Here is a 14,420-nt window from a genome sequence, read left to right on the forward strand (position 1 = left end):
TTACCTTTTCCGTCGGTTGACAGAAAATGCAAAAGAGGATACGGTAGGGCAGGGTTTGTCGGTTAAGTAACTGCTACAGGACAGCACGGGGTAAAATTGGCAAGTGGTGTTACTCTTCTTTTCACCAGAAACTCCCTGTCATCCTTCATAAAGATATGGGAATGGGGAGGAATCTGCGCCGTCCAGTAGAAGATGCCGATCGGAGGGCCAAAGTTCCCGCAAGGATTAGGCAGAGATAACCAAGCAACTTGCTGGGCAGACGTGGCGTCACCGCAGGCTTCCAAGGCGCAAACTCCTAGTCAACTCCTCGCGTTAATTCCAGGCCAGTAAAATTAACCCTGGGTTAGCCATTGTTCGTGCGTGCGTGCAAGGTTTCGCTTCCTGTCGTTCATTCCCGTCTCGGTTGTTGCAGAGCGAAGCAAGCAGTCAGATCGATTTTTGTTTTCATTTTTTGTTCAATTCTTCGTAGATCTGCTGTATCTGCGTCTTACATCGTTGCATCTAAGGTTGTTTTAGGGCTTCGATCCGACTTTGTCGGTTATTTTTCTACATTTGGGGATTTTTGGGCTCAAATTTGGTTGTCTAGAACCTGATTTGGAAATCTCAAGTTTGTGTGGAAAGCATGTGGTCTGGCTCTCTCTGCTGAAGGTTTGATTGTGTTTTAGGCAAGGCCGCTCAGAATTCTTGAGGAGTTTTTTGTTGTTATGATAGAACCTTGGCTTCGGCGGGGTTTTCGTCGGTGTGGGGCGTTATTTGTGGTTTCGGTATTTTCGAGTCACTGCAAGTCTAAAAGAACTTGAAACCCTGGTTCTTTGGTATTGAGGCGTGGGTTTTTCGATTCCCTCAGGGTTTGTCGTCTAAAGCATATGCCGCTTAAATGATTGCAGACGCAAAGCATCTTTCTTTAGCAGAATCGCTTCAATCTGGCGAAGCATAAGTCTACCATGAAGAAAAAACTCGATACTCGATTTCCTGCGGTATGTTAACTATTATTTTTTCCTCTCTCTTTAATTTTATTGCCCCCCCCCAAAAGCAACGATGTGCTGTAAGTGGACTTATTATATCTTTCTTGTTTCATTAGTGTTCCCATAGGAAATAAATTGTTTTATTTTGGCAAACCATAGTCAAATGCTTTAATTTCTTCCTATTCATGTCTCTGCTTTTCTCAACAGTCAACATTTCCCTTAACCATGGATTGATCTAATTAGGCCTGGTTGTATCTGGTCTCTCGAGATAGTTTATTTTATACAAATAGTTGAAGATTTTTTTAATTTTCTGAGAGTCGATCTTAAAACGGATACCTATGCATGCAAATGGTGGGGATCTGTGAACTAGAACTGTTACAGAGCTTTCATTGTTTCCTTCTTGTTAGGCCGTTTTTAGGTCGGTTTATTACTGAAGGAAGGGTACCTTGATTACTTTTAGTGAACTGTAGGTTTGTAGGTTTACGGTAGTACCTTATGTGAATTGATGGTCCCTTGTTAGATATTCTTGGTATTGGGCTTATACCATAATAAGTATATTTTTGCCAGGCATATATCCTTTTGGCCAAGCAGGATTCGAAGTTCACAACTCATGCTATTGTTGTACAGCACACATCCAAAATAATTTCGATGGCTTATAGACGAGTTGTTTTTTCTTTCCATCAATAGAAATTTTACTTTTTGGAGCGCCGACATAGAATTTTGCTATCTGGAGTTCACTTTTGGTGTTTTTTCTTCACAAGTTGTTACTGGGTCTGTGTCTGCACAGTACAGATACTATTCCACAGTCAGATGTAACTGGAGTTTGCTTGAGGTACATGTGTCTTGTATGGACATCTTTCAGTCAGGTTGGTAGTTTGATTGCCATTAAGAGTTACCACTATAGCATTCATTGTAAGCTCGAACCTAATATCATCAGTAGATCTATTCAGAATTAGTTTTGGTAGTTTGATTGCCATAAGGAGTCATCATAATAGCATTCAATGTAAACTAGGCCCTAATGGCATCAAAATATCTGTCGAGATTTGGTTTGTCCAATCAACTCAGCAATTCTTCTTATAAGGATGCACCTCTGTATGTTACATCAATGTTGCGAACATCGTCCGGGAAACCGAAAAATCATAAAAATCGGGAAAATATCAGTAAAAATCGACAAACATCGGCAAAATCAAGATACCATCAAAATATTTGTAAAAATTGGCAAACATTGGCTAGGCCAAAAAATTGTGATTTTGAGATAAAATCGGGATGTTATCGAGATGTTCGCAACACTGTGTTATATCATAAGAGCAGTTATCTCACTTCAACTGACTGTAATCAGCTTCAGGAATTCTTCTTATAAGGATGTACCTCTGTAATTTGCACCATGAGAGCAGTCTTCTCACTTATACAAACTATTATAATTTATGTGTGCACAGACCTTAATGCTATTTGTAGGAGATACCCACTCAAAGGGAATTTTGGGGTCACTTGTCACTCATGATTGAATTTAATTGTAACATGAAAATATTAGCTTGGATTTTTGTCCGTTTCAAAGTAGCCAGACTAAGCCAAAGAAAACCACTTGTAGAGCCCTAAGAGGGGAGTATGGTTTAGATTAACAATAGATCTCCAAAACCCTGGCAAATAAAATATTAAAAAAATACGCAAAATTTCACATGAAGTTTTACCAAATTTTTGTCAAGTTCTCCAGGTCTCAGAAACTCCTGTATCTAGTCTGAGTTGACTCACAAGTTTTTGCACCAGTGAGCTTTTAATGGGCCATGTTTGACTAAATGCTAAATGTTAAAACTTAGAAGTACCTGAAGGCCTACATTAAATCACAAAACTTTGTTATCGTGTTTTATTGGCTACAACAGTAAGTGAAGGCCTACATTAAATCACAAAACTTTGTTATCGTGTTTTATTGGCTACTACAGTCAGTGCTATGTGGCTTTACAGTATCTGATTGGCTCACAAACCCATTGCTTCATTTTGATTTATAACTGATTTTGAATTTATGAAGTAGACACTGAACTGAAGTATGCTATCACTTTTTCTAGACTTTTTTCAAATGAAGGGTTTGCCTCTCTGAATATGATGGAATCTTTATCTACAAGTAACGGGTTTACCATATTTATTTATTTTTTAAAGAAGTTCTTGCTGATCTGCTATTTCATAACATACTGGAGACCAAATTATAAAAGTTTGAAAAATCTGTTGACAATTAATAGTACATATCCTTTAAATTTATAAGATATGTATTGCAAACAAAACACCTATTAGGCTATTATCACAGAATACTATGTTTCTAACAACAGTAATATTAATATCATGTTTACAAATAATCTCATGTTCTCAAGCTTGTTAGATTGTAGGAAATAATAATAGAACACTTCTTTTTGATTTATTAGTTATGGACATAAACATTAACATTAACAATTTTGTTTTCTGTGCAGTCTCGGATTAAAAAGATAATGCAAGCTGATGAGGACATTGGCAAGATTGCACAGGCAGTGCCTCTCTTAGTATGTGAGTACGAGATATATTATATGTTTATTTATGAGATACTTCCAACCACATTTAGCTGTATAAGCCTCTTTACTAGAGTTATATGATTATTTTATGGCATTCAAAGGATTTGGTAGTCTGTCTAGACTCCAGAACATGTTTATAGGCAATTTTACGATACGAGAATTTCAACTTTATAAAATGGCTGATGAGGACTTTGGTAAGATTGCACATTCATTGCTTCTCTTAGAATGTGAGTACAAGATACAGTATATGCTTATTTATGAGATATTTCCTGCCACATTTAGTTGTTTAAGCCTATTTACTAGAGATTTATAAGAAATTTTTGTGGCATTCAAAGGATTTGGTAATCTGTCTAGATTCTAGAACATGTTTATAGACAATTTTGAGAACCCAGAATTTCAACTAAAGCTGTTCAAATTTTGTAAATTCCCTTTCCAGTCAATTGTCAATTGCAACCAACCAAAGGTATGATTAGAATGTGAAATGCATTTTCTTTCAAAATGTATTCCAAGAGTGTGTGTGTGTGTATATTGCATGAAGAATTAAGTTCAAGTTGATTTCATGTTGCAAGTTCAGTTTATAGATAATTAGAACTGATTAGCTATAGAAGGCATCTGAGGTTATACTTAGGGAAGTTCAGTGTCTCGTAAAAGTTTTATTGCTTCGAAAATTCAACCCTAATTGAAATATATCGAAAGCATAATTGAAGTGTTTTGTATTACCTATGATGAAGTTTAGAAGGTAACCTAGACATGTTGAGACAACATAACACATTAATAGAAAAATGGATCTAAAATCAAATGGGAGAGCATTTTTCATGGAAGTTCAACAACACAAATTTATGATATTTAAGGTCTGGTGGCTTCTTAGGAGTTTTGTGAAGGGTTGAGCTTGTCTCACAATGTTTTCTTTGGCTCCAAAAAGAATGATTTATCTTTAAATCTATGTTGGACCGGGCCTGGTCTCCGTCTTGGAGTGGCCTTTCTTCAGTGTAGGGGATGGGGGGAGAGTAGGGAATGTCCCCTGGTCGGTCAAACATTCCCTGGAAAAAGGGATGTTTGGGGTATCTCTCCAATATCATCTGATATGGCCAGCTAGAGAGGACAGACATCTTTCCATCGCCTTAGCGATGTCTAGGCTTATCCTCTCTCTAAATCAGTGCATCTTAGGTGCCTGCCTAGTTAAAAAATGCAGTTCCTTATATGCTGGAAGCCCATGCTGAGCTTGTTTAATTAAAATTTCTGCACCTATATGTAAAGTATGTTTCTATTATCAAATGAGGTTTAACTATTTATGGAAGAATGGTCAAAAGGAACAAAAGAGAGGGAGAATATAGAGATTGAAGGAGATTCATGTTTTTTTTGACTAGAACATTGATAGAGAAACTTGAATTAAAAGAACATCTTATTTTACTTGAACACATTCTTAAACCTATAAAAAGGAGTCACTATATGACACATCCTTGATAAAGTAACCAAAAAGGTGAATATTTGAAATGGACTGTGTCTAACTGATCATTTTTGTGTGTAGCTATTTACTAGTGTACTGATCAATCATTGTTTACTACCACTGCACAGAACTTCAGCATGCCTTATCTACTTTGTCTTTTCAACAATGCCATGGTTTTAGTTTCTCATATTTAATAACCATATAATAAGATAGTGATTATTTACTATAACTGTATGGGGTTTCATGCCTCGTTTACTGTCTATCCAACATTTTCATTGTTCTATGCTTATACCTATTTACCTATGTTGCACGAGTTTCCGGTATGGCTAGAACCTTTGCCCAAATTTACAGGAAACGTCAAGTTGGGAGCGGCAATAATGAATAATATAATATATTAAAAATTAAAATTTAATATAATTAAAATTCGTAGAAAAGCTTAATACCTAGGTTCAAATTTGATAAGAGTAATTGAAGAAGGAAAGTCAGTGCCACATGCAAAAGTATTTATACATTCACTCAGCCCATAAAAATACTTTATTGCAAAATGAAAAACTAATTTCAGTTCAGAGAATATTATTTTAACCATATATGTTTATACATTATTTTATATACAATAGTTGTAGTCTTAGAATGATCCTATAATGTTCTGTATACAGTATGCCCATGACTGTACATAACTGAATATATATACATATATAATATTGTCAATCTAAAACCTAAGTTACCAGGAGCCGGATCCGGAGCCGGATCCGGATTCAGATTCGGATACGGATCCGCCAGTTTTTTGAAAAACCAGGATCCGGAAACGTCAAGTACATGCAAATATAAAACATTTTAAAATTTAAAGTTATATATTACAAAACAAAAAAAAGAAAAACAAAAACAAAAACAAAAAAAAAACAAACAAACATATGCTAATTTTTAAATATATAATTTTTACATACAATAAATAATTTCAAACTTAATATATCATTTATAAATGTTAATTAAGCATTAATTAAATTTATATAAAAATTAAAAAAAATTATATGTGAATTTTTAAATATATAACTTCAATATAATACTTTAAAATTTAAAAATAATTATTAATTTAATCACAATAGAATTAATACATTATTTATATATATTTAAACATTAATTATTAGTTATAATATTTATATTAAGCAAATTATTAAACTTACTTTTAAAACTTGAAAAAACTTTAAAATTGATTAAAATAAAAATTGTTTTTAAACTTTAAAATATCTAAATAAAAACTTTTTAAACTTTAAAAATATCTAAATAAAAATTTAGATTTTTAAACTTTAAAATATCCAAATAAAAATTTACTTTTTAAACTTTAAAAATATCTAAATAAAAATTTAAGTTTTAAATTTCAAAATAAACTTTAAAATATCCGAATAAATATGAGTGGATTATAAACTTTACATAACCTGCGTTATAATGTTTTATATAAAACCTTATAATATGGTCAAATAACATAAAATAATAAATTGGCGTTGGCAGAGTCCCTAGTTTAGTTTCGCGAACGCGATTCATTAATTGGCAGACTCCCTAGTTTATTGGCGTTGGCTTGCGTTTGGATGATTAAATTTTCTGTTTTCGAATTTTGTTCTGACATTTGCTGCAGATTTGTGCATTGACCTTGACGGTTTTTTACCTGAGAGACGCTGGACCGAATGGAAGTTTATTTTTGCACACGCCAATTCATCCATTTCTTATCATTCTTTAATTGGCTTGCGTCTGGATGATTAATTGGCTTGCATCCGGATTATTAAATTTTGTGCGTTGACGTTGACGGTTTTTTACCCCAGAAAAGCTGGACGGAACGGATCTTTGCGGATCCGGATCCGAATCCGTTTCTGATCCATGGATCCGCTGATCCAGCCATTAGACCTGACGGATCCGGTAACATAGTCTAAAACGGAAGGGAGGCACACGCTGAAGAGGAACTGCCCTTAAACCTACCAAGGTTGGCAGATTCCATGGCCATCTGCCTTCATTTCTTGTAGCTTGCTTTGAAGCAGGCTTGTCGAAGACGTTTGGTTCTTTCTGCAAGTTCAATGCCAGGCATTTCTTCCATGAGTCTCTTCTGTTCCTCCAATATTTGCACAGCGTTTCTCAACTGTGCGTTGCTCAGCCCTTGCGGCCTCCATTGTTCTTTCCTAGCTCCCGCAAAAGCAATATTGGTTTCAATATCATGTTAAAATTTCAATCAAATTCTTAGGGTTTAACATTAATACTTTTATTACAAAATTACCAGAAAATTTCAATCAAATTCTTAGGGTTTAACGTTAAAACTTTTATTACAAAATTACCAGAGCCATTGTTGTTAGAGTATGCATGTTACCTGGATATTGTGAATGAGGCTTTCCAGACTTTTCATCTTGTGATGCCGAATTCCCTGCATCTTTTCTTTAGCACTGTAAGACCAACTTTCAACTCCTTTGCGGCTTGAGTTATTGACATATTGAAATAATGAGTGAGTTTGCCTAGAGCCTCGCTGATGAGGTATTGATATAGCTGGGATCTTCTCTGATTACAGATGGATTACTATTGATGTAGACTCTAAACGGGGTGGTATCTCCTAGCCATCTCTCCTGAAATACTTTCCCATCGCCTAGTCCCTGGAACTAGGTGCATAACATATATAACAACATAATATGTTTGAAATTTTAACCATCCCAGGGCCTCTAGACCTCAGATATGTTTCAATTTCTGTTCTTAAACTTAAATTATCATATAAGAAGATGAAGCTTGAAAATCACAGCAGGGATTTTGGCTCTTGAATATTGTGCCGAAGATGCCAAAGTGAACATAATAGAGAGGAAATTGAGACTCAGGATTTATTCATTACTATCATGGAACGGTTTTTGCAACAAATAATTGATATTGTTATATTTTAGTCACTCCTAGACGTACAAGTCAGAGTCTGATCTTGATATTCCTATTCATCATTGCAACCTCTGTACCCTTCAGCTTTACTGATTCCAGCATGATCTGCCCTATCCTCATTTTGAATATTGCCACTTACTGCTCCAGAGTCACCTTCTACTGTGAACCAGGATATTATCTTTTTGCATTATGGTATAGTGCTCATGGGAAAGTAGTCAAGTACTGTCATTGATTTGGTTCAACTCTTTGTTTGCATCTCCAACATCTTTCTTCAGCTGTCATGCCATGTTTGTATTGCCTTTCAAGAGTCATCCTTGTTGGCTGCTGAAATTGGTTCCTTTCTCTCCTTCATGTTTACAATGCTCTTTGGTAGGAGCTTCTGACCACTGAGCTATGGATATATCCACTGCCTACCAGGAAAATGCTTTGTGGCCTATTCTATGTTGTTGATTTACTTACTAAGTAGTATGTACTAATTAACTTCATCTCATGTACTATATTTGCAACATTGTGATCAATGACTGTAGCCTTGAATGTACCGAGGTAATGAGCCAATTGTCATAAGTGATTTTGCCTGATTTGTTGTTCATCACAAAAATGGCTTTTCCAAACATCCCCACAATCTTTGTTTCTGTCTCATTTTTCTTGAAGTAGGACAATCTAGTTTGCCATCAGATCTGTGTTTTGTTCGACACACAGGATATCCCTTGTTCCATACCTAGGAAAGACACTACTCTAATATTTGGCTTCATGGACAAAATCTACTAAAACTAGGATTGGCATGGTTTCCAAAGGCCCTTAAGTAGAATCTCCTGTTCCAAATACAGTGTTGCTGGTTGAACTCAAATCGAGATTTTTTTTGAACCGGAAAGAGTATTTGTATTGTATAATTCTGTGCTTGGTTTCCAGTAAATACATCAAGACATTAGAGAGCTAAATCATGAAAATTTTCCAATTGGTTTCTCCTTTACAATAGGAATACATAATCTTCCCAAGGAGAATATATTTGAGCAACAAAAAGAGGGGTTTTATAGTTGAATACCTTACAAAACTGCCCCATCAAAACACACAACACTACTAATTGATTATGTAATCTTTGATGAATGTGAACCTGCCACTGTCCTGTGAGGTTCACTTAACTTTTTAAGTCCAGGCAGCTTGAGCTGGCTGAGTTGCTTAAGCTGGGAGTCAGGTTCTTGGATCTGGTCTTTAAGCTCCTCAGTCCCCCAATTTTCCATTTTTATATTTCTTGTATCAAACAATTTAACTAATTTTTTTTTAATAGACTTCATCTGCCATTAGGGAATTATAGCAAGCCTGATTTACGTATATTTTCAATTTAGACCCCAAGCCAAAAATCGTGATTTTTTCAGCCAGCCAATTTTTTGGTCTGAAAATTCCTGGGTTTTTGTTTGTTTGTTCCATCGGGGCATTTTTCCTGATTTTTTCCCCATTTTTTTCAATTTTTGAAAAAATGAAATATTTTCCATTTTTTAATGTTTACCACGGTTTGCTGATTTTTGCCAATTTTTTCCCCCATGTTGCTGAGAAGGTGTTTTCTGGACCCTCTCCGATTTTTTGCTGATGGCAATATTTTCAACACTGGTTAGGGTACTTGTCTGCTTCTCTGTTGAGGTCTCTTGGGACATGGACCTATGCTTTGGATGGGATATCTTCTGTAATTTTCCTGATTCTTTTGATGATGTTTTCCATAGATTTCTCCTTTGGGAGGGAGCCTTTGACCAGATATGCAGGATTAAGAGTGAATCTCCCATAACTGTAAACGTGTCCACTCGATGTTCTTTGGCTAACAAAGGTCCCTGTGAGAGACCATATATCTCTGCTTGATTAGTTGCCATATGACCAAGAACCTATGAGTACCTGAACACTTTGTCCTCTTTGGAACCATAGAATACCCTTCCCTCTCCTGCCACTCATGATTTATTGGAAAAAATTGTAAGTAAGATAAGTTTTTACTCATCTGACAGGGCAAATATCTGTTTATAATTTTTGATTTTCTGGAAGGCTCTCCGCTCATTTAATCTTGCAGCTTTCATTTCTGTGAGTGATAACTTTGCTTTTGTGTGCCATTTGAAGGGGGCATCGTATTAATTGTGATATGGACACATTTTGGATTTGACAACAATTTTAGCCCTTTTTTTATCATTAATTTATCTTTTATTTATTCTCTCTCAAGTGTTTGCTAAGTTTTTGCAGATTTTACCTATATTTTTACCAAGTTTACTGATTTTTTCCTGAGTTCCTCCTGAGCCAGCAATTCAGAACCCCAGCTGAGTTATTCCCGAGACTGAGTTCTGCAACAGTGATTAGACTCTACTTCTTCATTACTTGGGTTGATAGTTAATCTAACTAGTTGAGGTTTCTTATGCAGTACTTGCCTAAGATACTCATCTTCAGCTGAGAAAATTGATATTCTGATTATAAAGGACCTTTCTGAGATCTGTTCTTACTGGTTGTTTCTTGGAATTTCCATCAAGGTTAATTCCATATCAAAAGGTTAATTCCATATCGAGTGTTGGTTTTTGGACTCTTGAATGCTGACCTTTACGTTGGTTATGTCATCCTTTAAATGCATCTTAGAAAGCCCAATGTAAGTCTTCGGTTTGAGACCAACCAGTTTGACTCATCATGCAATATTTGTCCAACCTCTTTGTCATTAGTTAAGATAATTGTTTTTTTGAAGGACAACAACATGTGCTTTTCCTGGATTTTTCATGCAGGCCACATACATGCTGTGGATAGTGCCTTATTTCCTTTTAAGAGTTGATTTTTAAATCCTTGAAGTCTGTCCTTTTACAGTGGTTGTGTCCAATGTTATCAGAACCAAATCGGTTGACCCCAAAACTGGGAACTGCACTGCAATTGGAAAAACCTATACTAAAAAATACATAAAATATCAAATTTAGAAGAAAAGCCTATATATTCTTGTGCTTCCATATGAATCTAAACCATTTATACACAAATATGCATAAGTTATCATTTATAGTGCAATGCATTTCTGGACCAAAATACACAATAGACAGGCTCTAAATGACCTATAGAGTCCAAAAATAAGCATAGTATTACAGTTACAGCTACTAGTAATCTAAACCATTTATACACAAATATGCATAAGTTATCATTTATGGTGCAATGCATTCCTGGACCAATATACACAATAGACAGGCTCTAAATGACCTACAGAGTCCAAAAATAAGCATAGTATTACAGTAATACAGCTACTAGTAAATGCTGCACTTTTGAAGCAGCTCTAAATCTCCCTAAGAAACTCAGTCCAAAAGCTCTTCAACTCAGCCCTTCGAATCTGCCCAAAAACTCCCTCAACATTGCCTGCAAATATCTCTCTAAACCCATTGAAGAAACCCAGCTCAAGAATTTCAAGAAGCTTAAATGGATAGTGTGAGTGAAATGTGGAGGAGGGGGATGCCATTAAATAGCTTTTAGGGGGGGGCCTAGGTTTGCTTTGAAGGTGGGCCACCATACAAAAAATAATTATGTTTAAAAACTTAAAAGATTGTTTTTTGGTTTTGTGGTCTGGTTCAACTGGTTCCATTTTGGTTCTGAAAACATTGGTTGTGTTATCATTCATGTGTGTTGTCCAATTATATCTTACATCAGTTCATTTTTTCTTGTATACAGGAGGACTAGCCTGACTTTAGAAAGCATTACTCCATAGTATGTTTCATATCGATGTAGTTTAGCGCCCCATTTTTTTTGGAAGAATGACCAGTGCAAGACATCTTTTTTGCCATATAATTTTTTAATAGAGAGACTTTCAGACGTTTTCCTGATTTTTTGTTGTTGTTATTATTTCATTTTTCTTCCAATGGTTTTTTAGGTGTTATTTTCTTTTCCCAACGAAGTTTTTTTTGTTTGTTTGTGTTCTTGGAAATGGTTATCTTTATTGAGTCCGTTCTTTCTGTTTTATTTTGAATTGATCAGAACTCTTAAAACAGCTATATTTTATTTCAAGACTATTTTGGACTAATTATATTTTGAATTGGTCAGAATGCTCTCTGTGATACGCTGAATGTTTTTCATCTACCTGTCTTTTGCAGCAAAATCTTTGGAGCTATTTTTACAAGACCTCTGTGATCGAACATATGAAATAACCCTTCAGAGGGGTGCTAAGACTGTGAGTGCTTCACATCTGTAAGTGTCTTATTCCCATGTTCATATATTGTCTTACTATGTTGATAAGTGCTGGAATATAATTTTTTGAGGGGAGAGACCTACGGATTTGTGAAAGTAGTTTGCAAGATTTTCTACCTTGCTTTCAAGGCAAATAAAGAAGACTTCACTGCATTTTATTCCTGCAGGGATCTGTCTATTTTGTTTTTCCTTTCAACAGGACTGCACATAGCTTCTTTATGTGGTTTACTAGTCACATTCTGTAAATAAGCTGATAAATTCTTTCAAGCTATTGGCTACAGATTCTGTTAAAATATGGTTCATATTATGTATATATACTAATTTTTCCTTTTTGTTAATGGTTGGCAGGAAACAATGTGTGCACAGGTACAATGTTTTTGATTTCCTACGAGAGATAGTGAACAAGGTCCCAGACATGGGGGGTTCGGATGCTGCTACTGGTGAAGAGAGGAATGGTGGGCGGAGGAGGTAAATATAGATATTTGTTTCCTGGTCATTACGAAGAGGTCTAGGAAAATTTGCGCATTTTGAAAAACTACAGGAGATCAGATATACTTTGCCTTTTCTTGTAATGACTATGCTTTTTCATTTGCTTCAGAAAAGCTCAAGAAGGAGACGAAAATGAGAGTGATGAGGATGAAGTTAAGAGGGCTAGGATGGTAATGACCTAATTAAGGTTTTTATAAAACATTGGTTCTTTGCAAGGAGCGGAGTTATTGATATGTGTTGCTATTTGTCTTTTCTATGCTTCTAAATTCTCAATTTGCTCTGGGTTCTGAAACAGTAATTGCTAGCTATTTGGCCTTTTCTAAAATAGGGTGCACACCATGGAAGCGGAAGAGGACGGGGAAGAAGAGGTAGAGGCAGAGGATCAAGAGGTGGTTCAAGTGGGAGAAATGGCATTACAGTTGAGAAGTTTGAGGATGAAGACCTAGATTTGTCATCTGAGCACAGTGAAAAACAGGAGAAAGTTTCAGAAATATTTACTGATGTTAACACTGAAACAAGAGAGACCAAGGTAGCAGTGAATTTGGTGAGCACTCCTGTGGTAAGAGACTTTGATCTTAACATGGAGCTGGATGAGAGTGGGGTTGTTGCAAGCATGCCGACACAACCTGCTGTCAAACTGGAACACCATCCCAGTGACGCTGCAAATGTGCCTGTTATTGTTAAAGAGGCTGATGAATTTCCTAGCGATGTTCCAATTGTGCAACATCCTATTAAACAGGAAGAGCAATATCCTAATTGGTCTCATTCTGATGTAGATAATGTAGCCATAGATTCGATGCAGTTTCATGTGCACTCAGATAGAATTGTTGATCAGGATGAAGATGATTATGACGAGGATGGATAATGTGTTATTAAGCAGGGATTTGTTTTCTGCAAGAGTTTTAGCAAGGTTGCAGTGTAGAATTTGGCAATCTTTCACATGCAGCATAGATTAACATCATAGCCTCACTGACTGTCAGAGAAAGGGCACTAAAAGATCTCACCAACTGTAATGGGTTTTTGTACATACTATTTTGCAAGGAGGGTAAGAAATCCTTATTGATTTGAACGCTTATTTTTCAGGCATTGAAGAATTCAGCCAAGTGGAGTTCTTTCAATCTTTGTTATCTCTCTGGATGGTTGTCTCATGTGCTCAAAGGAAGGATCTTGTATTCACCTTTCGGTCACTGAAGAATTTACAACCAGCTAGGTGGTCCTTTTCTCTTTATTTCCCTTGTATGGTTGAGTACATCCACAGGTGCCCAAATAGAAATATTGCTGTATAAAAATTATAGTTATATGCATATCATGGATAATTTCTTGTCAAGTGTCTTTTGATACTTCCCAATTGCAATGTGATAGAAATTTTCATCCATTTCCATGTGCCCAATTAATATTTCTTCTTGTTGCTTGGAGATTTTTATATGTCTCATGTGAAATATTTTCCCAGAGGCTGCAAAAATGGTGTTTTGTTTTGAGAGATTCTACAGAAGCTGGAAATGTTTTTTGCTATTTTTTGTAAAAGAGGTGTAATTGAAGTTATTTATTTTTGTTGTTTGTAGCACTGCCTGCTGCATTTCAATGACGGTTAAGTTTCTCAGCCTTTTAAATTGTTTGCAAAAGCTCTTGGACATGTACTGAAGCTCTGACGGTGCATGTGAGCACAGACGAAGGTGGTTCTTCTCTGTTTCACTCATCTTAGTTATGTTAGTCTAAAGTTGATGGTTCTACTTTTTTGACTTGAACTAATTTGGTTGTGGGTTAGAATTATTGTTTGGGACTGTTCTAATTTGGTTGATTCTAAGGAGAACTTGAGGCAACAAGTGATCAAGAGAAGGCAACAGATTGTATTATGCTGCTAAGTGATGAACAGCAGGCAAGGAATATGATAATGTAACAAGTTAGGAAATGGTGGGG

General features: G+C 35.7%; 2 protein-coding genes across 2 annotated transcripts; one reads left to right on the plus strand and one right to left on the minus strand.

Annotated features, from left to right (window-relative positions):
- The first annotated feature begins 221 nt into the window (after positions 1–221).
- Positions 222–13,878, plus strand: LOC149239057 (uncharacterized). The gene is made up of 6 exons (XM_089373309.1): positions 222–977; positions 3,422–3,494; positions 11,921–12,014; positions 12,363–12,482; positions 12,613–12,673; positions 12,832–13,878. The coding sequence occupies exons 1-6, from the start codon at positions 945–947 to the stop codon at positions 13,366–13,368; spliced, it is 918 nt and encodes a 305-aa protein (XP_089229435.1). The 5' UTR covers positions 222–944; the 3' UTR covers positions 13,369–13,878.
- Positions 6,433–7,961, minus strand: LOC149239058 (protein RKD3-like). Its single transcript, XM_089461010.1, has 3 exons — positions 7,911–7,961; positions 7,343–7,481; positions 6,433–7,115 (listed from the first exon to the last, which is right to left on the minus strand). The coding sequence occupies exons 1-3, from the start codon at positions 7,959–7,961 to the stop codon at positions 6,946–6,948; spliced, it is 360 nt and encodes a 119-aa protein (XP_089317136.1). The 3' UTR covers positions 6,433–6,945.
- Positions 13,879–14,420: the final 542 nt, after the last annotated feature.

The sequence above is a fragment of the Pinus tabuliformis genome, chromosome 8 (genome assembly GCF_031772625.1).
Source record: "Pinus tabuliformis cultivar Carrire ecotype Pingquan chromosome 8, CPIR1, whole genome shotgun sequence".
NCBI classification, from domain to species: Eukaryota; Viridiplantae; Streptophyta; class Pinopsida; order Pinales; family Pinaceae; genus Pinus; species Pinus tabuliformis.